This window comes from Ursus maritimus, unplaced genomic scaffold (assembly GCF_017311325.1).
Source record: "Ursus maritimus isolate PB19 unplaced genomic scaffold, ASM1731132v1 scaffold_23, whole genome shotgun sequence".
Classification (NCBI taxonomy): Eukaryota; Metazoa; Chordata; class Mammalia; order Carnivora; family Ursidae; genus Ursus; species Ursus maritimus.
The window spans coordinates 30172866-30199497 of record NW_024424786.1 but is presented as its reverse complement, the minus strand read 5'-3'; the positions used below and the strand labels follow the sequence as shown (position 1 = coordinate 30199497).

General features: G+C 49.1%; 2 protein-coding genes across 2 annotated transcripts in view; both read right to left on the bottom strand.

The window, feature by feature from the left end:
• Positions 1–152: 152 nt before the first annotated feature.
• F2 (coagulation factor II, thrombin) lies at positions 153–15773 on the bottom strand. The gene is made up of 14 exons (XM_040639047.1): positions 15412–15773; positions 14872–15038; positions 14179–14203; positions 13899–13949; positions 12405–12510; positions 12168–12304; positions 10435–10749; positions 9990–10115; positions 9781–9907; positions 9206–9373; positions 8521–8694; positions 8136–8317; positions 570–640; positions 153–418 (listed from the first exon to the last, which is right to left on the bottom strand). Exons 1-14 carry the CDS (start codon positions 15488–15490, stop codon positions 275–277), a joined length of 1872 nt encoding a protein of 623 aa, XP_040494981.1. The 5' UTR covers positions 15491–15773; the 3' UTR covers positions 153–274.
• A 9183-nt stretch (positions 15774–24956) lies between these two features.
• Positions 24957–26632, bottom strand: part of ZNF408 (zinc finger protein 408) — a 4636-nt gene continuing 2960 nt past the window's right edge. Inside the window, exon 5 of the mRNA XM_008701013.2 lies at positions 24957–26513. Within this exon, the coding sequence (XP_008699235.1) occupies positions 25006–26513 (1508 nt within the window). The 3' untranslated portion in view covers positions 24957–25005. The remainder of the gene's footprint in view (positions 26514–26632) is intronic.

The following is a 26632-nucleotide window of genomic DNA, read 5'->3' as shown; positions in this document are numbered from 1 at the left end:
GAGTCTGGAGCATTTTCAGTGCTCCACCCCTCAGGCCACCACCTCCCTCCCCATCACCCTGCATTCTAAGAGTGGTGGACTTGCTAAGTCCTGTTCATCCAGTCATGCTGGCTCTTTCTGAGCTGCCCACGAACAGCACTGGGAGCATGGAGGCTTGTTGACAGTCACTTTTATTGAGAACTATATAGTTTTAGGAACAAACCACAAAAATCATTCTGCTGCTGGACTGGTTTCTGTGATTCTGCAGTGAGGAGCCTAGAATGTGAGCAGCCTCCTAGCTTCCAGACTGATCAATGACCTTCTGTATCCACTTCTTCAGGCGGAACACGTGTGTGTAGAAGCCATATTTTCCATCCCTGTCACAGCCTTCACCCCATGAGACGATGCCCATTTGATACCAGCGGTTGTTAAAAGGGCTCTGAGGAAGAAACATGGGGTTTCCAGGAGGGTAAGTCCAAGGCATGACAGCAGTACCCTGTCAGGCAACTATTTCTGAAAACAGTCCCTCCTTACTCACCCCCGCTCCCAGAAGCTCTACCCACCAGCTCCTAGCCTTTAGTGATGCTTACCTTCATGACAAACGGTCCCCCGCTGTCGCCTTCACAAGCATCCCCTCGTTTCCCTTCATTGGGCTTGAAACCTTGAGAGAGAACAGCAGTGCTTAGGCGCAGAGCTCACGCTCCCACCACTCCTCTAGAAGAGACCTAGCTGGTGAGTGTCCACTTGACCCTTTGTGGTCCTCCTTGGCTCCTCATTTTCTTACCCCCAATGTGCAATCCTTAAGCAACGCCTCTCAGCTCTATCTTCAACATACATCCCAACCCAGCCACTTTTCAGTGCTTCCACCCCAGTCACATCACATGTAGCTCTCCCTCGAACTAGTTTCCCGAATTCTACTCCCCTCCCCCACCCCGGTCAATCCCTTCGCTACCCAACAGGCAGAAGGACTTTAAAAAAAATATATGTTAGACCTACAGGTGGCTTGAGGATAACGGCAGTTGCCTTTATCCAAAATCTCCCCATATACCCTCTATAAACAATGTGGAACAACATGAAGAATAAAAGCTACACACACACACACACAATCATCATCATGACTGGACTACAGAGAACACCCAAACCTCAAATCAATTTAATATATTTAACTGCATCTAATATTAACACTTATGTGGAGATGAGGCCATAAATATCTACTAGATAAAAGAACTGGGTGCAGTTGAATTGGAATCTTATAAATGACCCCAAATCTACAAAATGAATGACAACTAAAGAGATCCATACCAAGATACTATAGGGAAAAAAAAGACTGAAAAACACCTAAGCTCACAAAAATTCTCCCCCAAAACACAACCATGAAACAGAAGAAAACTATAACTGAAATTAAATTTCCTCAAGCCTCAATGTAACAAAATGCCTTGCATCAAAAATCCAAAAATTAAAAATAAATGGACAAAACAATAGGAAGAAATGCAAAGCAGAAAGGGATGGAAATGGAATTCAGACCAAAGAAGAAATCCGAATCTCTCAAAAAGAAAAATAAAACCATGGAACAAAACTAATACTTATTAAAAAAAAAACAAAACTAATATTTATTATATAATCCAAAAAAACTTCACAGAAATAAAATAAGATTGAAGGTGTATGTATGCCAAATGGAGCCACACTGGGCAGATGACAAAACCGACCTAAAACACCCCACTCTGAGACAGAGCCTAATAAAACCAAAGATGAAGGAAAAAGCCCTCTTGGCCTCCAAGCAAAAGAGACCAAATACCTTACAAGTTCCAAAGTATTAACACCAGCATCTGATTTTTCAAAAACAACATACAAAGTAAGCAACAACAAAGCCATAGTTTTTAAAAAATTAGAGGAAGGAAATGTAAGCCACGGATTATTTACATGCAGCCAAGCAGAGCTTAAGGAGTCAAGACTACAGAAAAACAATCGTAAACACATGAAAACAGGAAATTCTACACCCATAGCCGTTGTTGAAGCATCTGCTAACGACAAGCTTCATCCAACCAAGAGATGGATGCTTCAGCAAAAGGACTGTCTGACAAGCAGAAAATAATGCACCCAAAAATCTCAAAGAAAATCTTGAAAGAGGAAAGTAAACTCCCTGAATGCTGTGTAGCCAACAGGTAGGAGTTAACAATGAAAAGAAAAAGAAGGAGCTAAGGGCATTTCAAAAAGGTAGAAGCCCAAAGACAATCATTAGAACAAAAATGCAAACCTTCCTAAATATATAAATTTAAAAACACGAAGAAAAAATCGCATAGGAAGAAACGGAGCAAATGAAACATAATACATGTAATAATTACAAGATAATATGAATTAATCCTAATTCAGTCACATCAATAAATATGAATGGGCTTAACTCACCTACTAAGAGAGGAAAAGATTTTTAGTTTAATTGCAAAAAGCAAGACGCAACTATTCTAGATGTAAGCGACAAAACGAAGCGATTCACAGAGGCTAAAAGTAATTGGATGGACGAAAGGATAGCAGGTTAATGGAAACGCACAGAGCAGCGGTGGTGATCCTGAAATTGAGAGTAATTTAAAGAAGTACGCTTTTAATGCTAAAAGCCACAATTCACAATGAATAAATAACAGTTATGAATATCTGCACCAAACAGCACAGCAACCGCATTTCTAGAGACGAAGCGATTCAAGGAGACAAATACATTAACAGAATTTAACACAAACTCAGTATAAGACAGATCAAGGGACCTGAAAATAAATAAGGATATAAATGACCTAAACAGGGGGACGCCTGGCTGGCTCAGTCAGTGGAGCACGTGACTCTTGATCTTGGGGTTGTGAGTTCAAGCCCCATGTTGGATGTAGAGATTATTGAAAAATAAACTCTTTAAAAATAGATAAATAGGGACACCTGGGTGGCTCAGATGGTTAAGCGTCTACCTTCGGCTCAGGTCATGATCTCCAGGTCCTGAGATGGAGCCCTATATCATTCTCCCTCTCCCTCTGCCTCTCCCCCTGCTTGTGCTCTCTCTTTCTCTCTCAAATGGATAAACAAAATCTTTAAAAAAAATAGATAGTTAAATGACCTAGATAACAAGTCCTAAGGTACTTTTTTTTTTTTTTTTGGTACTTTCTGGGTATATACCAAACTTTACACATGGATAATAGAGAACATAGTTACACACCTCTTATACACATGTAACAATCACAGAAATTGATCGAACAGCTCTTTCAAAAAAAAAATCAGTTCCATAAAGTAGAAATATTACAAACAATATTCTTGGAGCACAGTGCAGCAAAACTCAAAATTACTACCAAAATCAAAATATAAAAGGGCCCTCCAAGCTGGAAATTAAAAAAACCTATTAAACAACTCTTGGGTGAAAGAGGGATACAAACTGAAATTACAGAATTTTAAAAAATAATTATAATGAAAACACTGCATACTGTTTTCTGTGAACAGAGGAAAATGCATAGCCTTAATAAAAATTAAATAACAAAATTAATTAACCAAATTGTCAGCTCAAAAAGCTAAAAAGAGAACAAAAAAGTAAAACAAAAGAAAGCATAAAGAAAAAACTTTTCAAGATAAAAGCAGAAATTAATGAGGTACAGAATTGAAAAGCATCAGGCCTAACTAAAAAGTCAAATTCCTAGTATCTGGTTTGCTTTTGGAACCACTAACTAATTTACTCAAGAAACACAAATATGTAAAATAAGGTGCTAAGGAGAAAAAAGTCACCATATATTGCAGTACTCTAGAAAGTTAAATATAGACAAACAAATGTGTAGACATTTCTCGTCCTTGACAAGAATGACTCAACATCAAAAAGATGTCAGTTCTCCCTAAATTAATTTATAAATTTAACACAATCCCAACAAAAATATCCATAAGCTTTTTTTTTAATGGAGCTAGATAAGTTGATACCAAAGTTCATATGGAAAAACAAACATGCAAGAATTGCCAGGAAAACACTAGAAAGAAAAACTGCAAAAAACAACAAACCCTACCAGACATTAAAACATACTCTAAAGCCTCTGTAATTAAAACAAGACAGTGCTTTAACAGAATAGACAACAGACCAGGAGAACCAAATAGAATATCTTCCAGTAGAAACAGACTTAAGTACAAATAGAAGCCTAGTATGTGAGAAATGTGACATCTCGAATCACTGGGGCAGTCGGTAAAGCACGCGATTCTTGATCCTGGGGTTGTGAGTTCAAGCCCTTTGTTCGGTGTAGAGATTACTTAAAAAAAAATCCGGGTTGCCTGGCTGGCTGGCTCACTCAGTGAAGCATGTGACTCTTGATCTCAGGGTTGTGGGTTTGAGCTCCATGTTGGGTATAGAAATTATTTAAAAATAAAATCTTAAAGTGGTGCCTGGGTGGCTCAGTCATTAAGCATCTGACTCTTAATCTTAGCTCAGGTCTTGATCTCAGGGTTGTAAGTTCAAGCTCTGTGTTGGGCACCATGCCTAGCGTGGAGCCTACTTAAAAATAAAAATATAAACAAAAACTTGGGGCGCCTGGGTGGATCCGACTCTTGTTTCAGTTCAGGTCGTGATCTCAGGGTCGTGGGATGGAGCCCCGCATTGGGCTCTGCACTCAGCATGGAGTCTGCTTGGGGTTCTCTCTCTCTCCCTCTCTCTGCCCCTCCCCTGTTCCTGCTCTGTCTCTAAAACAAATAAATCTTTTTTAAAAAAAAAATAATGAATAAATAAAATATTTTTAAAAATCAAATCACCTGGGGCAAAGATATAATTTTTTTTAAATGGTGTAGGGACAGGGGGTTATCTATTTGGACAAAGTTAAATCCATACTTCACATCATACTGAGGAATAAATTCCAAATGACTCAGAGGTCTAAGTGTGGAAAAATGCAACTAAGTACTAGAAGAAAACATCAGAGAATTTCTCTATGACCTGGATATAAGGAAAGCTGTTCGAACTCTGTCAAAATCCAGATACAATAGAATAAAATATTAATAGATTGACTACCTAAAAATCTTTTGAATTAGAAATGGCAAAAGATTATAAAAGTTACAAAAATGAACTGGGAGAAAATATTTGCAACATATATCACAAATACAGGCCTAATATCACTAATATATGAAGAACTCTTAATAAATGATGGGAAAGGGACAAAAAATGGGCCAAAAAATGGACAATTCTTTAAAAAATGCTGTAAAAGTGGTCCTCAAGCATCTGAAAAGATGTTCAATAGCAAAATATTGGCAACAATCTTAAATATCCCCCCACGGGAAATAGCCAAGTAAACTATAATACATCCACATAATGGGGCTATAAATTTTTTTTTAAGATTAAGGAAAAAGTCTGTAACCAGTATGGAGTGAATTTCCAGGATACATAAAGTGAAAAAAGCAAAATACAAAAGAATATCTACAGTATGCTACCCGAGGTGTAAAAAGGGGGAAATAAAATATATGTGTGTGTCTGCTCATTTGTGCAAAAAGAAATACAGGAAGAAAAAACACCACAAACTACCGAGACTGACTGACTACAGAGCCTGGTTGGAAATGGAGTAGAAATGATGGGGGGGGGGGTGGCAAAAGGATAGAAAGGAAAAGAGAGTGTCACTTTTCCAAGTGTACCTGTTTTAAAGGGCCTGAGTTTTGAACCATGTTAATACTCCAAAAAGAAATAAAAACTGAACAAAGTTGGGAGGGGAGACCCCAAATTGAATACAATCAGAAACAACTGAGCCTAACCGTATTTTAAATAAACAACACAGCAAAGGGGGGAAAAAACTAACCCAAGTTACTTTTGAACACAGCACGTCAACTATGTACCCACTAACGACAGCAATACCAGGAAGAAATGCTGAACACCAGTGAGTAGGCCTGTTTCTCATGATGGATGGGTGATTCTGAGACAATGTGTTCTAGTATTGATCCAATAAGTTACTATATGATGAATAACAGGAGTCCAGTTTCTCACTGTCAACAGAGAGTTACAAATATGGAAAAGGAGAAGCCAAAATTAATCCTGCTGGATTGCAGTGGGAGATTTCAGATAGAGAAATTGATAAATGACAGACAGAAAAATTGATCTAGATGTCGCTGTATCCATCGTACACGTATTTTCTAGATCTGTCTCCTGAGAAGACGCAGAAGCAGTAACATCCCGGTAGCCTTGTGCACACGTAGCACCCAGATTGTGGTTTCTAAACACCATTCTCCACTAGCAGGAAAGTGGAGAACATTTTGCTGTGCCAATGTAAGCAAGTACTCAGGAAAGGACAGGGACATCAAAAGACGCAGAAGCCAGGCTGAGGGGACTCCCACTGGCCAAACCTGGATAACTTGAATATCAAAATAAATGATGATAGTAGCAAATTATAACCCTTAGAATAAAGACCCGTGAGTCCACACTGATAGAATGAAAGAAAGGAGAGGTCTTCCTTCCAATGAAACCATAATAAACATAGAAGGAATGACAGAATTAGAAAATCACCATTTGGCAGCCCCTGGAGCTGGGAGAACAGTTTGAGAAACAGGATGAAGAGGGCCAAAGCTGCTACCAGCAAGATACTTATAAACAAAACCTCACAGTGAGAAACTTGCCAGGTGCAGACACCACCTTAACCAAGAGGTCAGAGTTAATCTCCCCAGTTATGGTGAGACATATGGACAAACGGACATCATGGGCCTTCCCTTAGAAGGACACAACCTCGCTTAGCCTGAATCTGATCACAAGGAAACCAAAACCTTAGACAAACCAACCTGAGGGCCAAGCGACAGGTTCACTGGGCTGCGCATTTATGAAATATGTCAAAGTCATAGAAGACAAAAGGACTGACAACTACAGGCAATGTGTGATCCTGGACTGGATCCAGATGAGAACATTATTTCCCCCTTTGCTACAGAAGACATTAGTAAGTAGGACAACTAGAAAATACTGGAATAAGGTCTACAGATTACAGTATTGTATCATTAACTTCCTGATTTTAACAACTGCACTTGCTACGTGAGAACATTCTTGTTGTTTGGATAGACTCATGTATGTGGGTAACAAGGCATATGTACTGTTCACCCTCAAACAGCATGTGTCTGCGGGTGTATATGTCAATAAACACAAACACACAAAGTCCAGTGAATCTGGATAATAGCATACAGGAACTCTTTACATTATTTTTGCAACTTTTCTGAGTCCAAAATTATACTAAGAAAAAAATTTTTAAAGTAAGCTCTATGCCCAACATGGGGCTTGAACTCATGACCCTGAGATCAAGAGTCCCATGCTCCACCAACAGAGCCAGCCAAGTGCCCCTATACTAAAAATTTTTAATTAAGTTAGACCATCTATTCACCTCCCCCGAAACCCTCCAACCTGCCTATCTCAATAAAAGCCAAAGTGACTCAAGACCCTAAAAGAACTGCCCATCCTCTGCCTGCCCACCTCCCTCCCCTCATCTACTCCTGCCCTGTGTTTACTGCACCCCAGCCACACCGGCCTCCCTGCTGCTCCTCAGACACCCTAAGCAGGATCCCACCCCAGGGCCCTGGCATCTGCTCTCCCTCACCCTGGAGTGTACTTGCCCTAGACTAGCTCACTTCTTCACTTCTAGTCTCTTCTCAGAGAGACCTTCTCTAGCCTTGTCCAACCACTCTATTTAGACTGTCCTGTCCCCATCTCTCTCTCTCTCCCTTTGTCTGCTCCGTTTTTCTTCCTGCTAGATTCTACATGTTTATGGACACTCCCTCCCAGGAAGGAAGTTCTGTGAGGACACAGGCATTGTGTTTGGGTCCTTGTGGTAAATACTGATCACAATAGGCATTCAATAAATATTTGATGAATGACTGAAGAACAAAGCTTTTCCCCTATCCACGGCCTCATGCTGCTATCTGGACTCACACAGATCGACAACTTAACCAGTGCCTAGCACCATGCCTAGCACCTTACTATATCTATTCTATCTTATTTAGCCCTCACACAACCTTATGGGACAGAGACTTGCATCTCCATTTTACAGAGGAAGAAACCGAGCCTCCAAGAGGTTATGCAACTTTGCCCAAAGCAAAGTTGGCTTAGAAGTGACCAGATCCAGGACTTGAATAGGTCTGCACCCTTCACGTGTCTCAATCCACGCCCCCCCGCCCCCGCCCGGCTCAGACACACCCGGGGCACTTGCCAGCACAGAACATGTTGTCGGTGATGCGGATCCGAGTGGAGGCCTTGCACACCGGCCGCTCCACGATGGGGAGGTTCACCACCTGCAGGACGCTGGGCTGCACCTCTGTCACGCTGGACGTCCACATCTCCTTCAGGTTGCCCCAACCGGTCACCCGTCCTTTGTATCCCGCGCGGAGCAGTCTTCAGGCGAAGGGAGAAGGACCTCATGAGAACCAACCCTTCCAGAAGTCCCCCCGGCCGCAACACTGTCCCTTGGAGACCAGAATCTCAAACACTGGTGCAGAAAGAACTTCTGGGTTTACTCGGAGCCCCTGAGGCCTGGAGAGGGGAGTGTGCGCCAGGCCCAGAACCGAACCCAGCCCACGGCCTGTGCCCGCACCCACCTGACTGCGGTGTCCTTGTCAGGCAGGCACACAGGGTGGATGTAGTTGCTGAAGGCGATGGGCTTCTTGAGCCTCAGCAGGGCTATGTCACGGTCCAAGTTCTCCCTCCAGTTGTACCTGGGGTGGATGTAGATCTTTTCCAGCATGGAGATCTTCTCAATGCTTCGCTCATACCTGTGCAAACAGGGAGATGGGGAAGCTGTGAGCCACCTGGTGAGGGATAGCCAGTTCCCTGAGGAAAGAAACAGCCTGGCCTCAGGGTCCAGGAATTGGGGTGACCCTTGGGCCACCCGTGAGGGAAGAGGGCTGGCTCCTGCCCTGGCAGCATCTCCTGGCCTGAAGCTGCTCCAGGCTTTGGAGTCAAAGAGCCCCAGCAGGTGGGGGAGGAACGCAGGCCGGAGCCCTGGTCCAAACAGCCTCCATTCAGAGCTCACACCTGGGCTGCATGCTGGGGCCCGCAGAGGAGCTGGGGTGGGCCAGGATTTCACTCTCTGCAAAGTCTTAATTTCTCTGTCCCTGGCTCCAAGCCTCAGTCCAGACATGGCCAAATGGACTTTCCAGCAGAGACCGCTGGGTTTTCTACCGTGGGACATGTAGAGACATATCCCCAGGCCCCAGAGCCCCTCACGGTTGCTCTGGAGGACTCTGACCTCCGCCAGACATCCACAGGCCCCCCATTCCGTACCTGGTGCGGGAGTGCTTGCCAATGCGCACCAGAAGATCATTCTCGGTGAAGTTCTTGTCCCAAGGTGGGTACAGGAGACAGTGGGCAGCAGTAAGGACCCAGCGGTCACTGATGAGGCTGGCCCCACAAAGCAGCTCCTGGGGACTCTTCCGGAAAAGCATCACCTGCCTGGGAGGGGGAGTGGGAAGCATGAAGAGCTAGGGGCTGCCCCTCCACCTGCCCTAAAGTAGAAAGTCCCAGGTCTAAGAACTGGACAGAGGTGCCTGCCGGGCCCAGACCCCAGCTTGGCCTGGCTGCACTGGCCGACTGGGGCCTCCACATAATAAGGAGGGGCTGCCTCCTGCTTTCTGCACCCCTCCCCAGCTTCTTGCACAGCCTGGCACAGCTCCGGGGTCAGAGAAACTGACTCAAGTAGGCAGACCTCTTAAGCGCTCTGGGCCTCAGCTTCCCTTCTGCGTGTGAGAAGCAATACCCCCAATCTCAGAGGGGTGCCGGCTGTCATCATCTGGGAAGCCCAGGCCTGTGAGGGAAGGGCAGCCCCGGCAGGGACTCCTGGGGCCGCCCCCACGACGCACCAGGGCGCGAGGCCAATCTCGGCGTCCCAACCCTCCACGACGCGCCCGTCGATGTAGGACTCCAGAAGCTCGTGTTCCGTTTTGTCCTTCACCAACGACTTCTCAAACAGAGGCCGCAGCCCACAGTCTGCACAGCAAGCCAGATGTGAGGGGCAGAGCTGTAACCCGCGCCCCGCGCCCCACGCCCCCCGACGCCACTGCTGCCTCACCTGCCTCCCCGGCGCCGAAAGTCTTCTCGTTGAAGAAGGGCTGGAACTCCTCGTCGCCGGTGCGTCCCTCGATGGCCGCGTCCGGGTCCTCGGCCAGCCCGTCGCCCACCTCTTCCACAGGCTCCTCTGAGGGAAGCAGGCACGGCTGGGGCCGGGCCAAGCCGGCCCGCGTCCAGCCCCCCTCACTCCCGCTCCCGGCTTCCCCAAGCCCCACAGGCAGCCCTGGAGGCCTCTGGGTGAGAACGCGGCGCAGGTGGCCTCACGAACTGGGCGTCGGGCCTGAGCTGGTTCAGCTGCGCTTAGGGCCAGGCCCGCCCGTCCGCCTGGAGTCGGGGCGGCAGCAGACTGCGCCCCCCAGCGGCGGGGCAGCCCCGCACCTGGGGAGAAGCTGATCGGCTCCGCCCCCAGGCCCCGCCCCCAGCCTCAGGCCCCCGCCCCGCCTCACCGCAGTAGTCCAGGTCGCAGTACTCGAAGCCACCGGGCCCCTCCGACACATAACACCACGCGCCCTCCTCGTCCCCGTCGGGGTTGCGGCAGAAATTCTCCACCAGCGGCACCGCAGGGTTGAAGTCCTGGTCCTTGCTCAGCGCCTTAGCCTGACTGCTGGCCCAGGCCAGGCAGGTGGACCCATGTGCGGTCACTGCCTGGCGACCCTGGTAGTACCGGCCACGCTCAGGGACGCAGTGCTCAGATGAAGGTGGCAGATTCACCGTGGGGCCTCTGGAGCGTGGGGTCAGCTGCACAGTGACGCCCCCCCCGCCTGGTGGGTGGGGAGGCAGGGGAGCAGAGTGGGTGGGGTGGGACCACACGCGGCCAGGGGGTCAGGGTTTGACTCCCTGCCTTGTCACCTTCTTCCTATGTGACCTCAGGTAACTTGACCTCTCTGAACCTCACTTTGCTTGCCTATAAAAGGGGTGACCGATACCATTCTTGCAGGGTTGTCGAGAGATTTAAACAAAATACGTGCTGTGTCTCGAGCATCGTGAGGCAGAGTTCGTAACTCGGTTTCGCCTCCTGGGCTATTTGTAATCTATTGGTAACGACTGCCTGGCGTTCTTACAGGAGTCTGTTTTTATAGGGCACAGCAGTCAAAGTAGCTGGGATGACTGAGGACCGCTACATGCACAATTTCAACTGGCCTGCAAAGTATTGGGGGTGGGCAGGCATGGTATATGGCAGCTGCTTTTGTTATCATCACTGGTAACTTGCTGTAAGACCAGTCTCAGGACCAAGTACTGGGTCCAACAGGGATGCACGAAGGACAAAGAACACCAACCCACAGTTGGTAGCTTGATTGCTGGCACTAATTCTTTACCGCTGCCTCCATCCACATCCTCTGCCCCTTGGTTTTATAGGCAAAGGTGTACTTCTCCACCTGCTGACTTCGGCCTTGGGCATGTGGCTCACCCTGGCCAATAGAACGCAGGCAGGATGGATGCCACAGTTCCGAGCCTAGGCCTCGGGACACATAGCGTTTTCTGAACAGTTTTTGACCTTTGCCATCGCCTTGGGAGATGGTGCCTTTCAGCCTCAGCCCCAGGATGAGGAATGTGGAGCAGACCAGGACCCCACCCCCACAAGGAGCCAAGTTCAGTGGGACCCCTGGCTAGAAGCAGACCCAGCAGCCAAGCCCAGCCTGCCTCAGTGGCCACCACAGACACAGGCAAGCACGGCTGCCATCAGCTCAGCTGCCCAGGCCAACCCTCAGACACAAGAAAAAAATGCGTGTTGGTGTATGCCCCTGAGCTTTTGTGGTTGTTGGTGATTTTGTGGGTTTTGCAGCATTATTGCGGCTAGAGCTCACTGACACATCATGAGAAAGAATAATGACAGCATCGTGCCGGGCTGGGCCACATGAGGTTTGCTCTGTGGTGCTCAGAAAAGGGCACGTGGATTGAAATGGTTAGGGAGGGCTTCCTGGAGGGAAGAGGGCCTCAAGCAGGAAGGAAAGCATATCTGGAATGAGCCACAGCCTGGGTCACAAGAAAGCAAAGACTGGGGAGGCGGGGAGGCCAGCTGTCTCTGGTCTCCTGCCTTCACTGGCCCACAGGCAAATATGTTATAAATGACTAACCCATGGTTGAAGGTAGTCAGGATTTGGCTTCCTGTCCCAGGCTGCCAGGCCCTATGGAGACCCCTGAGCCTCGGCCATGGACTGCCTAGGCCTCCCCAGCTCACCGCAGACAGGGATGCTGCACTCCTCCCTCCTCACAGTGGGGTCTGTCGTATAGCACCAGGGCCCAGTGGTGCTGCCATCCGGGTTACGGCAGAAATTCTCCCGCAGGTCCGCCCCAGGGTGGGTGGTAGTGTTGATTCTGGAATGGGAAATTGCTCAGCAGAGGCCATACCCCCTGTCCAGTGTCTCCCAGCCCCATATTCTCAGCCCACTAGCCGACAGGCCAGCCCGTCACTCACTCAGGCTTATGTGGGTAGCGACTCCTCCAGAGCTGACACTCGATGCCTGACCGGGTGAAGCTCACGTTCCCTCGGTAATTCATACCCAGACCTTCAGCACAGCTACCTGCAGAGACCCCACCCCCGGTCTCTTACCCTGAGGCTCTGTCTGTCCACCTCCTCCAAGCTACTTCTGCTCCATGACCCTTGACCCGCATTTCCTCAGCTACCTCCTCTGTACCCAGCAGGTCGCCAATCTATTTCACAGCACTCACCAAAGATTCCCTGAGTGCCTACCGTCCACGTGACAACCTGTGTCAGACCCTTTGCCAGGCACTAAGGACATAGTGATGACTAAGACATAGTCACAGTAGGTCCCTACCCTCAGGGAGCTGACAGTCAGTGGCTCTTCATGGCCAGTAAGATGACAAAGAAAACAAGGTCCTTCTGGTCTGTCCCTGGTCTACCCGTCCTGTTATCAGAGCTCCTCATGTCAGGGCCTTTGCACAAGCTTTTTCCTTCGCCTGGGCATGCTCTTCTGTTCACTCATCAGTGCATCCCACAAATCCAGGTGGAACTCTGCTTCTTCTTGGGGGTTGTCCCTGATCCTTCCAGCAAACTAAATGCTCCTTCTCCTGGCATGGTCTTGGCACCTGGAATGGAGCTTTTCCAGCAATCACGTTGACATTTTGTGTTTTTGTTTCCCTATGAGATTGGGAGATCCTTCATTCTCTTAAAATCCCCAGCACATGACACAGTGCCTGGTACAGAGTAGGGGTGTAGTAAAATATCTGTTGAATAAGTTATTTAACAAATTAAAGTATGGGAGAAAAACACAAAAGTATGGCCAGTGGTTAAAGAGCTATTGTTAAGAGATGGGGTCTATTGTTACATTAAAGGTGTATTCAGAAGCTCCTTGCAGACTCAGCAAGGTGATGGCATTTGAACTAGTCCTTGAAGGACAGGGAAATTTGCAGGAAATGGTCATAGTTGCTCCAGGGGAAGAGGCAATGAAAGCAAAGGCCAGGAAGGAGACACATCTTGTCATGTTCAGAGGAGTGCTCATGGTCAGAGTAGCTGGGGGTCTGGGCCCCTGGTTGGTGCAATGGGAGACAAGGCCGGAAGGGAAGGTTAAGGCCACAACCTGCCAAGTCTGCCAGGCTTAGAAGCCTGTGCTTTATTCTGGAGGCAATGGGGAGCCACACAAGGTTCTGAAGAATGAATGTGACATCATCAGGGCTCCGCCCTGGGAACACAGGAAGACCGACTGGCAGGGGCTCGAATGAAAATGAGGCCTTAAATGTGAATTCCTCATCCACTCATGCATTTGTTCCTCGAGCATGAATCATCTTCCTCCCTGCCGGGCACAGAGCCAGGGGCAAAGACATATCCTTGACCGCAGGGACAGAATGGCAAAGTCAGATGCTAGGCCCCAACTCCTAACCCACCCCACTCTGCTCTTCTCCCAAGCTGTCTGCTCACACCCTGACCCCTACCCCTGCATCGGCTCCTCACCTTCCAGACATTCAGTGAGCTTTTCTCGAGGTTTCCTCACCGACTCACAAGCTGGAAAAGACCCAGAAACACTTTTGGGATTGGGGTAGGGACAGGAGGGGCTCAAGTAGAGGGTGGGTGGGACAAAGTGCAGAGACAAAGAGACGGACAGACAGATGGAAGGAAGGAAGGAAAGGATGGGTGGAGGGATGGATGGACCAGAAGATTCTCCAGAGTAGAACATTCTCTCACTGGGGTCCCCAGGACTCCCTTCTGGGAGCAAACCCTTCCCAGTGCTCACCTGTGTACTTGGTCCAGAATACATCCTGAAAAACAAGAGTGGGCATGAGGCTGTGGCATATCCCATTTCATTTCATTTTGCTTTTCAGTAGACTTTATGTTTCCTCCTCATACTTTCCTCTTTCCCTTACCCTGGTCATGCAGGGGGTAGGCTCTGGGGAGGTTTGTGGTAGTTTCTTACTTTATTTCCAGAAGCCCACGCCCACTGAGGAGAGACGTATTTGAGGAGAGAGGAGCCCCCAGCCAACCAAGACCAAAAGGGTTCCCATAGGTGGGCTAGATTGGAGAAGGGGGGCATGGGGCCCAGGCAGAGCCCTGAGGAAGGGAAGGGCTGCACAGAACTCCCTGAGGCCTCGCCAGAGTCCCACAGGAGCAGCATAGCTGAAGCTGAGAGGCCATGCGGGCCAGAGCCAGGGCCTCCAGAGACTCCAGTGCAGACAGACATCAGAAGACAGAGGAGCCCCCCAATGACCTGGAGCCTCACTAAGCTGCCAGACCTTGATATAAGCCCAGGTGTTGGGACCTCCAAGAATGGCTGAGGTCACTCACCTTGGCAGTGAAATGAGGCCCAGGAAGACATTAAGTTACCAACAGCTGAAGAGCTGAGACATCCTTTGCTCTTTTGTGGTCCTAGAGCTGGGCCCACCTGGAGGCCCATGCCGCCCCCCCACCCGGCACATAGCCCAACCCTCACCGTGGCGATGGAAGACTCCAGGGCCTCAAAGGCCTCTTCGTAGCTGCACTTCTCTTCCACACACTCTCGCTCCAGGTTCCCCTTGCGCAACTCCTCCAGGAAGCCACTGTTGGCGCGTCGGACCCGCTGGAGCAACGATAATGCTTGCTGAGGGGCCAGGAACACTGCTGTAGGAGGGGCGTGGGACAGTGGCCTCAGTGAGCCAGGAGGTCTTGGCCATCGTGGGGGCAGAAAGCAAGCCTACCCTGCTCTGCTGGCTTCCGAGAGGGGACGCCTGGGATGGTGGCAGAACCCTAAAGGCTGCCGACGGTAGCCCACTAGCTCCCCTCCATTCACTGGATATCCCACTCCCCATATGGCAGGAGAGATGCAGTCACTGTACATCCAGACCTGAGCACCCAACTCCTTCCCCGAGCCCTATACTGTAGGCTCAGGCCCAGCTTGGCGTTGGCCCTGTTGTTCTCAGTCAATCCAGGAGACCCCGGCCCATGGGCCCATATCCCAGCCTGCCAGCCTGTCCCAGCCTCCAGCCCCTCTTACCATGCTGGCTGTGCACAAGGCTAAACAGGACAGCTAGGGCCAGGCAGCCAGGTACCCACAGGCCTCGGATGTGCGCCATAGTGTATCAGCTCCTGGGACTCTGAGGACTTGTCCTGACCACTCTGGGTTAATGTTGAACTAACATGAAGAAATCAGCCAAGAGGGAGAGGTCAGCAGGTCAGGGCCATGGGACTAGTGTATAGATAGTCCGCCCCCACCATCCAGGAAGATAGGTCCTCTGGGGACCAGGGACAGATAGTCTGGGGGGGAAGTCACAAAGGAAAGGCCAGTGTAAGTAATCACCATCATCCAGCCCCTCCCTCCTTAGATGTGGGCCAGCTTGGGCTAGTGGTGTCACAAGATCTTCCTGAGGCTCCTTCCAATCCTAACACATGGTGATGGTTGCTTGGATCTCCGTGAGCCTCAGTTTCTTCATCTGTACAATGGGAACAGTACTTTGTTGTGAGGACTAAAGGAGATTATGAATTTAATGCCCGTGAAATGTAGTAAGTGCTTAACAATCAGTAGGTATATGGATATAAACCAATGGGGAGGTTGATGTAATCACAACACACAGAAGAAAGCAGAGACCAGGGTGCGGCCGGATGGAAGCTGCCTCCCAACCACTTTCCCATCCAGGAGCTGTGCAGGTGTGTCCGCGTGTGTGGCTGCTCAGGAGGAGGGGCCAAGGCCAGGGCCTTTGAGCCTCTGGTCTATTTTCTCTCACCTCCTAGGACCTGCTTCTGGCCCCAGAACGGGGACCAGTCCAAATCCTCGGGTCTCCTTGGCAGGCCCCCTCCCTCTCTTCCTGCCGATCTGTCCTGGGCCAGGCCTGGAGTGGCTGCTGGTCCTACCCTGCCCCTCGCCCAGCCTTGCTCCCATCCCTCCCCCATTTTCTGTTTGTATTCCACAAGGTAAATATTAGTCCTGGGTCTAATTAGGACAGAAGGACAAAGAGCAGGAACACCGGGAACACCCATTCCCATTTTGCCATCCTTCAGGCCCGGCCGTTCGGGTCTACACTGCCATCATGTAGAGTCTGGGAAGATCACAGGGCAGGGCCTGGTGCGAGCAGAGCAGGGAGAGTGTTCGCACAGAGCTGGGGCTCAGGACTCCCATGAATCAGCTTAATTCCCGGGTGGCCCAGTTCCTGTATCTGTATCTATATCTCTATCTATTCCTATTTTTCTATATATTTTTTAAACCAACGTTTAACTTACATTCTGTAATGCTAAAACAAATCCTAAGTGTTTAACTCACATTTTTATGCAAATACCCATGTAACCACCACCAGACGAACATTTTTAGCCCCAAACAGACTCCTGCATCCCTAAGATCACCACTACTCTAACCACCATCACCCTAGACCAGTTTTGCCTATTTCTGAACTTCATAGAAATGGAAACCTACGGCATATACCTGTTTGTGTCTGGCTTCTCAGATTGTGTGTATCGTGTGTGTATAAGTGGTCCGTTCCTTTAAAAGCTGTGTGGTATCTCGTTGCAGAAATATTTATCCATGGGATACCTGTTGGTGGGCATGTGGATTAATTTCCTGTTTTGGCTATAATGAGTAGTGCCGCTACGAATAGTCATGTACAAGAGTGGATTTGCTGGGTCATAGGGCAGGCATGCGTTTTGCCTCAGTCACTGACAAATGGCTATCCTGAGTGGTGGTACTAGCTTGCATCCCCACCAGCAATGCTAGAGAGTTCCAGTTGTTCAGATCTTTACCAACCCTCTTATTGTCCATTTTTTTAACATCCATCCTGATATACGTGCAAGTATCTCACTATGGTTTTAATTTGGATTTCCTGTTCACTAAGGATGTTGAGCCTACTTTTTTTTTTTTTTTTTTGAGCAGGATAGTGAAAAGATCTCACCTCACTAATTTCTTTAAAAATTACATATTGAGAAAAGGGCTCCCAAGAAGTGGAGAGGAGAGGTGTGGCTTCATCCTTCCTGCTTCAAGACAGGTGATCCTCTTTTTCTGAGGACCAGCTCGTGGGCTGGTCCTCAGAAACAGGGAGTCCCTGTTGACTCCAATGGGGCCAGTGCTGAGTCAACCAAGAAAGGGAGAAAAGGCAAGAGCAGAGGGTGTTGGCCAGGAGAAGGACAAAACACACAACACATGGCACCTCTTTTACTGAGGGTTCAGGGCCCCTGTGTTCCCTCACTGTCAGAACTCCCCATTCCTACAGACAAGCATCATAGCATAAAAGAGAGCACTGGTTTAGGAGGCCAGCCTGGGTTTCACCACCTGTAAAATCAGAATTAGAACAACATTTACCTCACAAGGCTGCTGTTGAAATACTCATACTGGCCTCTTTGCAGACTTGCTGAGCCCATGGCATGCTCATGCGCAGACATGACCACTAACAGGTAAATCTGGGGCCATGTCTTCCTCGAGCTGTTTGCAGACAATATTTGAAAGCAGAAAACTTTGGTTCTCTAGGCCCTGGGAAGATAACTGAAGCTTTCTGCTTAGATTTGGTTCCTGCTTTCCCAGACTCATGCCTGGATTTATGTGTTGGGGTGATGAATTCACACATCATGGTACCAGTGGCAAATCCAATTAGCAGGGAGAACTTTGCTGATGAGAACATCATTCTGAAGACTATGGGTCCTGGCATCTTGTCCATGACAAATGCTGGACCCATCCGAAATGGCTCCCAGTTTGTCATCTGCGTGGTTAAGACTGATGGGTTGGATGGCAAGCACGGGCTCTTTGGCAAGGAGAGAGACAGAATGAATACTGTGGGGGCGCCTGGGTAGCGCAGTCGTTAGGCTTCTGCCTTCAGCTCAGGGCGTGATCCCGGCATTCCGGGATCGAGCACCACATCGGGCTCCTCTGCTGGGAGCCTGCTTCTTCCTCTCCCACTCCCCTGCTGTGTTCCCTCTCTCACTGGCTGTCTATCTCTGTCAAATAAATAAAAAATCTTAAAAAAAAAAAAAAAGAATGAATACTGTGAAAGCCATGGAGCTTTGGATCCAGGAAGGACAAGACCAGCAAGATCCTAGGCCATTCTGATTAATTTGGTTTTGTGTTTTATCTGATCTACACCATTCCTTCTGTCCCTATAGGAGCACCCCCAGCTCTCAAAGTTCGTAATCTTTGGGTTCTCACTTGCTGCAATTCTTAGGATTCCATATATCCCTGTCTCCCTCTGATCTAGTTGCATTCAGAGTTAAGTTTGTCATTATGAAGTAAATACTAAGCTACCCCTTCAAAGCATATTACAAAGTTTGTGAAGTATCACCATGCCTGCCACAAAGAAAGTACCCAGTAAGCACCACTTTTACATATGAAACTGGAAATATACAATGCTGCCTGTGAAGGGCTCTTCCTAAAATAATAAAACTGAATTAAATGAGCCTCTAGCTTTAATTACTAGTTTATAGGAAATACAGATGATAAAGGAATAAGTTAGCCACCACCACAAGGAATGACGGACATTCAGCAGAACAAATAGCCCCAGTCTGTCTGGCAAATTCATGACCTGGAAATAAATGGGGTGGGTTGGAGAGACTGTTCAGGATAAAAGAAACCAAGGAGAGGGATGCCTGGGTGGTTCGGTCGGTGAAGCGTCTGCCTTCAGCTCAGGTCACGATCCCAGGGTCCTGGGATCAAGTCCCGCATCAGGCTCCTTGATCGGGGGGAACCTTCTTCTCCCTCAGCCTGCTGCTCCCCCTGCTTGTGCTCTCGCTCTCTCTCCCTGTCTGACAAATAAATAAAATCTTAAAAAAAGAAAGAAAGAAAAGAAACCAAGGAGAGAACTAACACCCAAATGCACAAAAGGAATAGAAGTACCACGATTGATTTAGACTTTTGAACCGAAGAAGTATAAAATGATTTTTGGGGGGCAAACAAGAAACTGTAGATTAGATATTCAATGATATGAAAGAATTATTGTTAATTTGATAAGTGTCATAGGACACGTGGTTGTATCTTTTCAATCCTTACAAGTTATAACAGATTAAACAAGCATGGCAAAATGGTACCAATCATCAAATCTAGGTGGTGAGGTGATTGGGTACATCGTTCTTTTAAATTTTGTTTCAAAATTTTCACAATGACAAGTAAACCTAATTCCTTAATAAGTGGAGGCTGGTAATATTCAGTGGGTTAGAGCAACCTCCATGTTTTCTTGGGTGACAGGAGACCACACACACCTACCCCCTCCATTTTGCAAAGAGGATCAAGGGAGAGCATCCCCTCTGTGAAAGTGGCTCTGGAAGGCTCCAAGAGTTCTACTAGACCAGGGTGGCACCACCATGGATGAGCACCAATGGACCCAGCACATCCTTAGGCTTCAGGGTTCACTAAAAGCCCCCCAGCCTCCAGCAACTGTTCTTAGAACCCTCTGAACCCAGTGGGCACCATGCAACTGAACACGTCCTTCTTGCTTCTCACCCCAAACACATGCCTGCACACTTAAAGCGGATCGTATTTCCACTAAGCACAAGGTGATAATGAGAGGTTGCATTTCTCCCAACAAGTTGGCGTCAAACAAAATCATGGGTAAGGCCAATGCTATGTTGTAAAACGAAGCACTGTAATCACTGAAAACAGTAAAATTATGTTCCAGACAGAGAATTTCAGAAGGTCAGGTATCATTAAAACCAGACATTCTGAAGCCTAGGGCTCTGTACATATACTACAGAATGGCCTTGTCCGTTTGCATATTTAACCTCTCAAAAATTGCAAATTTAGGGGCACCTGGGTAGTTCAGTCGGTTAAGTGTCTGCTTCAGCTCAGGTCATGATCTTAGGGTCCTGGGATTGAGCCCTGCATTGGGCTCTGCTCAGCAGGGAGTCCGCTTCTCCCTCTCAATCTCCCTCTGTGCTCTCTCTCTCTTTCAAAGAAAGAAAGAAAATCTTTTAAAAAATTATAAATTTACCTTAAGAACAATTTTTTTTTCTTTTTGGCTGAAATTATGTCTTTTGAGGTGGTTAATTATCTTGGTTTATTCCTCCATCTGATCAGCATTTAAAAATTAGTGAATTTCTGTCTCTCTCTGACAAATAAATAAATAAAATCTTTTAAATTCTTTTAAAAAAATGAGTGAATTTCTATTTAATCAAAAGCTTTTAAAATATAGGATCCAGGGGCACCTGGGTAGCTCAGTCAGTTAAGCGTTTGCCTTCAGCTCAGGTCATGATCCCAGGGTCCTGGGATTGAGCCCCTGCTCAGTGGGGAGTCTGCTTATCCCTCTCCCTCCCTCCCTCTCTCAAATAAATAAAATCTTAAAAGAAAAAAAAAAGGATTCATAAAAGAAAAAGTTAGCAAAAGGCCTCAACGATGGAGCTGAGATTGGGAAGCAGATTTGGTCCAACTCCCCCGTCACTGGAAGGAAAGGGGATCTCCCAGGTGGGGAGCTAACTGATCAAGGGTATAGAGTGTCGGGAATAAAGCTAGGACGAGGACTCAGACTCCTCTTCTCAGACCACTGCTTTTCCTCTCACATGACTTCCCTCCCCCAACATTCTGCTGGAGTACACCCTCACTGTTCTATGAAGCACACCCAGTGGACACGCACCCGAAGTATGAAACTATTGTGATGATGCTGACCTGCCCCAAACAAGCAACACCTATAGGAAACATGCAAGCACCTAAATCTTGTCTTCCAAGGAGGGCTGAATGCAATATCACTAATAACCAGCTACAATTTATTAACTGCTCACCAAGTGCCGGGTACATAGTACTGATGAGGTAGGTACCATAATTATCCCCATTTTACAGAAGAGGAAACTGAGGCAGAGAAAAGCCAAGTAAATTGGCTGAGTTTATGCAGTCAAGGGCAGAGCCACAAACCACACCTGAACCTGTCTAGAAATGGAACTCTGTACAATGCTTAGCCTTGCTTACAGGTTCCTAAAAGTGATTCAAATATTATTCCATTGTAAGATTTTCTCATACTGTTAAAGTTGCAGATGAGAATAGGAGATTAGTTTGGTTCAGCAGCTGCAGACACGACACAGTTAAACCTGCCTCCAGGTTTAGGGTGTCCGGGAATATTTTCACAGCACCTTTGCCCTAGAGCAAGCAGCAGCATTCAAATTCAGTACTAAATGCACCACACTGTTAAAACTGACTTTATCTGGGAGAAAAAAAAAAAAGTGACTTTATCCAGGGGCGGGGGAAAGAAGTAGGGAATAAAGGGACTTAACCATCAGGATGAATAAGAATCATTTTGACATCAGGGGAAAGCATTTCCTCAGTGAAAAAATTAGTCCAGTGATCAATCTTTTCAAGAATAGTCACTGCATTTTAACTGGAACACCACTAAATTAGGGGTCAGAAGACCTAGGCCCAGTCCTGGTTCTGCTACTCACTGGTCTCCAGCCTTGGCGGCGACTCCTCTCGAGGCGTCTGTGTCCTCCTCTGTAATACGGGGAGCTCGCACAGTGCCCTCTGATGCCCGCTCGCGTCTTAACCACAAGTGCTGGCAGAGCAAAGACTCCCAAACCACGTGCCTTTGGATTTGTTCGCTTTGATCTGACCCGCTCTGCATCACTTAGGGATAGCCTGAATGGAGAGAAAAGTTCTCCATCTGTGTGAGGGATAAAGCAAGGAGGTGTGAGCATCCCAGGTTTGGGCCTAAGGAGGATTGCGGGGTGTGGACAGGCCTCCCCAGCAACCCAAAGCATGCCCAACTTGCCTACACAGCTCTCTACCAAGTGATAAGTACGTCCTTCGCTGCACAGCTGGGGATCGTGTGATGAGAATGTCCCCAGGACACCTAAGAACACCAGGAGGACGCTGACTGCTAAGCAGTCAGGTGAGCTGGCACCACCCAGCCTGAAGCAGGAGCTGGAAGACAGGACCCACCAAGCCTCACGCAGGCTCCAAGAACCAGGGCTTGCTCACTCAAAACTAATATTAGAAGCTGTTTTTCAGGCTTTAGATGGTATGACCTTTCTCTCCATTGAGCACCACGATTTCCTGCTGTCCTCCCTCCTTGTGGACAATTTCAGAATGCTTTGTCAACAGGTTATTCGATTGGGTAGGTGCTGGGTCAATGTCAGGGGCAAAGCAGGAGACATGGGGCTGCCTGTGACGCTGTGATCAAGTGCTGGGAAGCCAGAGAACACCCCACGTTTCAGTGCTCACTCTGCCGGTTACTGGCTGGGTGATCTCGGCCAGCTACTTACCCGCTCCGACCGGTACTTCCCTCATCTGTGAAATGGGGGTCACTACACCTACTCTGCAGGACAGAAGGAATGAAGGAACAAGAAGCTAAGTTCTTCCTCTCTTGCTGCCTACTCCTCAAAGCAATTCAATCTGGCTTCCAACTGCCCTCACTCCACTCAGTGACTTCACAAACTGTAACCCTCTCAACAGCAGCGGACGTTCTTGCCCACTTCTTTGGTGAAACGCTCTTCTGCTTCTGTGACACATACTCGATGGGTTTTCTATTTTGTTGTATGCAGATTCCGTGACCCCTGCAGAGCTGCTGTCCTCTAAGTGAACCTGGAGGGCTGGGCCTTGTGGACCTTGGTCCGCTCCCTCCCTCTGCTCACCTCCCACCACCACAGCTTTGATGACCACCTAGCCACTAGTGCCTGTCCTGACTCTCCCTCTATAGCAGGCTTTTCTCCCCACACTCTGCCGACTTCTGACAGCCTGCTTGTGATCGCTACTGAAGGCGCTTCAAACTCGGTTCATCCCCAACCAGAATCCTGTCTCACTCCACCCCAGTGCCACTTCACTTGCTAACTCAGACACCAGGAGTCAGCTCTCCCTCCTTCCCTCAGTCCATGAATTCTGTCACTTCTCTGAGAATGTATCTGCCCCAAGTCACCACCACGGCCTACAGTCCCCAACCTGCCCTCATTTCTGTCCATCCAATGCCGTGGCCACTCTGCTCCTTGCTCTTGCTTGAACCTGCTGGACTTTGCCAGTACTGTTCCCTCTCCCTGGAATCCAGCTCCCACAGACATCAACGTGGCTCATCTTCTCCGTAGTTCGGGTCTCTGCTCCTGCTCATGTTATTAGAGGCCTTCCCTGACCACCCTCTGAAAAATCACGCTCCCCATTTTAACCTCTCCCCCTGCATGACTTTTTTTTCACTGCATTTACCATCATCCAACATGCCTTGTTTATTGTCTCTGCACACCAGGATGTGACTCTGGGAGAGCAGAGGCTGTTCCTACGCTATCTCCCTAACTAGCATGCTCACGTGCTGGATGAATGATTCCATTTCTCTGCATTTCTACTGCTATAACCCCATTCCTCACCGCCCTCGGCAGCCTCCTGATTTCCCCACAACCACGCATCGTCAGCCAATCCATCCTTTGGCGGTCTCTTCAAACACAAATCTAGTCAAGCCATTCCCCTTCTCAAAACTCCTTAAAGAGCTCCCCAGTGTTCTGAGAACAAAGCCCCAACTCCTGAAGCAAGGCCGGCATGACCCGGCCCCACCCCCTCCCGGGCTATCTGCCCCAGCCACATCCGTCTGTTGCTCACAGCCCCAGGACTCTCACATGCAGCTCTCTGTACCTCTGCCTTCTCATCCGTCCGATCATGGCTGAGATGCAGGGCTGCAGTGCCAGGGTTAACAGCCTTACTCCAGCATAAGACCGTGAAAGTTTGTCTAGGCTCTGCTACCTACCTCGTAGCTGCGCCGCCTTGAGCAGGACACTTCAAGCTGTTTCCTCATCCATAAAACCAGGATACTACCACCACTGACCTCACAGGGCTGCTATGAAGATTATATAAACACGAAGAGCTGGTCCACAATAAGGGCTGAGTGTTATCATTATAAGTCCTTGGGGACACTGTCCCTGATGCCCCAGACCAAGCTAAACCATCCCATGCAACACATCCATGTAGCACTAGCTAGTGATCCTCTGCAAACTCTTGTCCAACACTTCCTGCCCTAGATCATGAACTCTGAAAAGGACATCACCTCTGTCTACCTCACAGCTGTGTCCCAGCATCCAGGGTGGCCCAGGCCTGCCACTGATGCAAAACCTATGTTCATTCCTTCCCTCAACTGGGCTGCCTTTGGCCAGGCCTTCAGAAGGTTCCAGATCTGTCCCTAGCTGCCTCTAGTGAGTATGGTGTCTATTGACACAGAAAGAAAACCAACCTCACATCCCTCAGATGGTGAGAAAGGCTGCCCAAGCCACCTATAGCCCAAGTTAGAGAGAACTGTGAGCTGTGAGCTGAGCTCAGCATCTGGTCTTTTTTTTTTTTTCCAGACTCTGGCCTTTTAATCCTCAAGTCACTACATTTGGTTCGAGACGGAATTGCCTGTCCCTCACGGGGCTTGGTGGGAGTGATGATCCCAGCTCTGAGCACCTGAGCAGGGCAGCAGAGCTGCCAGCTACCAGACTACCTCACTGGGAGTTCCTGGGGAAGTAAGCAGAACAAGCTCTAGTGGGAGTAAATAAAAAGTTCTTTAACCTAAACAGGTTTACCTTACAGTCTTGGGAAACAACGTGGTGGTCCATAACTAGGAAGGGAAACCCCTGACCTGCTTCTCAGAGTAGACTCGATTCCATCAGGCAACCCAAAGAGAAAGACGCAGACGCCCAGCAGCTAGAAAACGCTAGCTTTATATAGAACTCCCGTGTGGGGTGCGGGGGGTCAGGTGCCCGTCTCCACCTCCACCACTTCTGCCCAGGCACTAAAGGCCATGTCCTTATGGATGAGCACCAGGCTGGAGGTGGGGCCTGGCTCCTCAGGTATCACAAAGCACTTCTCCTGGCTCCCAGAAATGGTGACCTCAAAGACGTCCCGGGCTGGGGAGACGTCCTGTTCCCTGCAGGTGTCTAGCTCCGGCTCAGTCTGCAATAGTACCACAGTGGGCTCAGAAGCAGTGGGGGGCACACAGGGTGGGCTGGAGGGTGCCCCGGGCGGGTGACTGAGCTGGTGCCGCTTAAGGCTTTGGGGGAGGGTGTAGCCCATACCACAAGTGGCACAGCGGTATGGCTTGTCGGCTAGGTGGGATTTGAGGTGGCGCCTCAGCTTGGTAGCCAGCGTGTAAGCACGGCCACACTGGGGGCACGAGAAGGGCCTCTCCCCGGAGTGCAGACGCTCATGAGCACGCAGTGTATGTGGGTCTCGAAGGGCCTTCCCACACACAGGGCACAAGTAGGCCTCCCCAGTGTGAGAGATAAGATGGCGCCGCAGCTCGGGCAGCTGGGGAAAGGCATCAGCACAGTGCGGGCAGCGGTAAGGACGCTCCCCTGTGTGCAGCCGCAAGTGCCCACGCAGGTTGCCCCGCTGGCGGAATGCCCGTCCACAGTGTGGGCACAGGAAGGGCTTTTCCCCCGTGTGGAGCCGCATGTGGTTCCTCAGGGAGCCCTGGTTGGCCAGGGGCCGCCCACACACAGGGCAGGGGCACGGGGCAGGGGTAGCCGGCACCTGGTGGGTCTTGCGATGCAACCGCAGGGAGGGCCGGCGGGCAAAGGCCTTGCCGCACTGGTCACAAGCAAAGGGCCTGGCACCTGAATGTACCACCTGGTGCTCTTTGAGGTCTCGCCGGGTGCCGTAGGCCTTGTCGCACTGTGGGCAAGGAAAGGGCCGCACCCCACGGTGGCCCAGCATGTGGGCTTTGAAGCTCTCCTCTGAGCTATAGCTCTTGCCACACTCAGTGCAAAGGAAGGGTTTGTGGCCTGTGTGCACGAATGCGTGCTTCTTCAGGTGGCACAGCTGTAGGAAGGCCTTGCCACACTCCCCACACCGGTACCGCCGCCTCTGTTTCGGGGAGCTTCCTGCTGGGCCAGGAGGGCTCCGCAAGCGTGCAGGGAAGCCAAGCTGTTGCTGTTCTCCAGCCTGCTGGGCCCTGGGCTCCAAGATCTTGTCTCTGGGTGGGCACTGACCACTGGGGCCATGTAACTTCTTGACCATGTAAGCACGCAGCTGGTTGCTTCTGGAAGATGAGCAACTGGCTCCATGCTGGGGAGCAGAGCCGCTCTGAGGTTCAGGCGGCATCTGTGTCTGGGGTGGGTCCTCCTCCTCCATGCTACCATCCTGAGGGAGCGGACCAACTGGTCGGCTCTCCTTGGAAAGCTGATCCTGGGCTTGGGGCTTAAGTCCAGGGCTTACCATAGTCTCTGCCTGGATGCTGGGGGGCGACTGGTGACCAGGATCTGCAAGGCAAGAGTGGGGTGCTGGGGTTAGGAGAAACTGTAGCAGGTGGTAGCAATGGTGTCACCAAGAAATTTTAAGAATATGTGTCTACTCCTACTCAGCCCCTGAACTTCAGCAG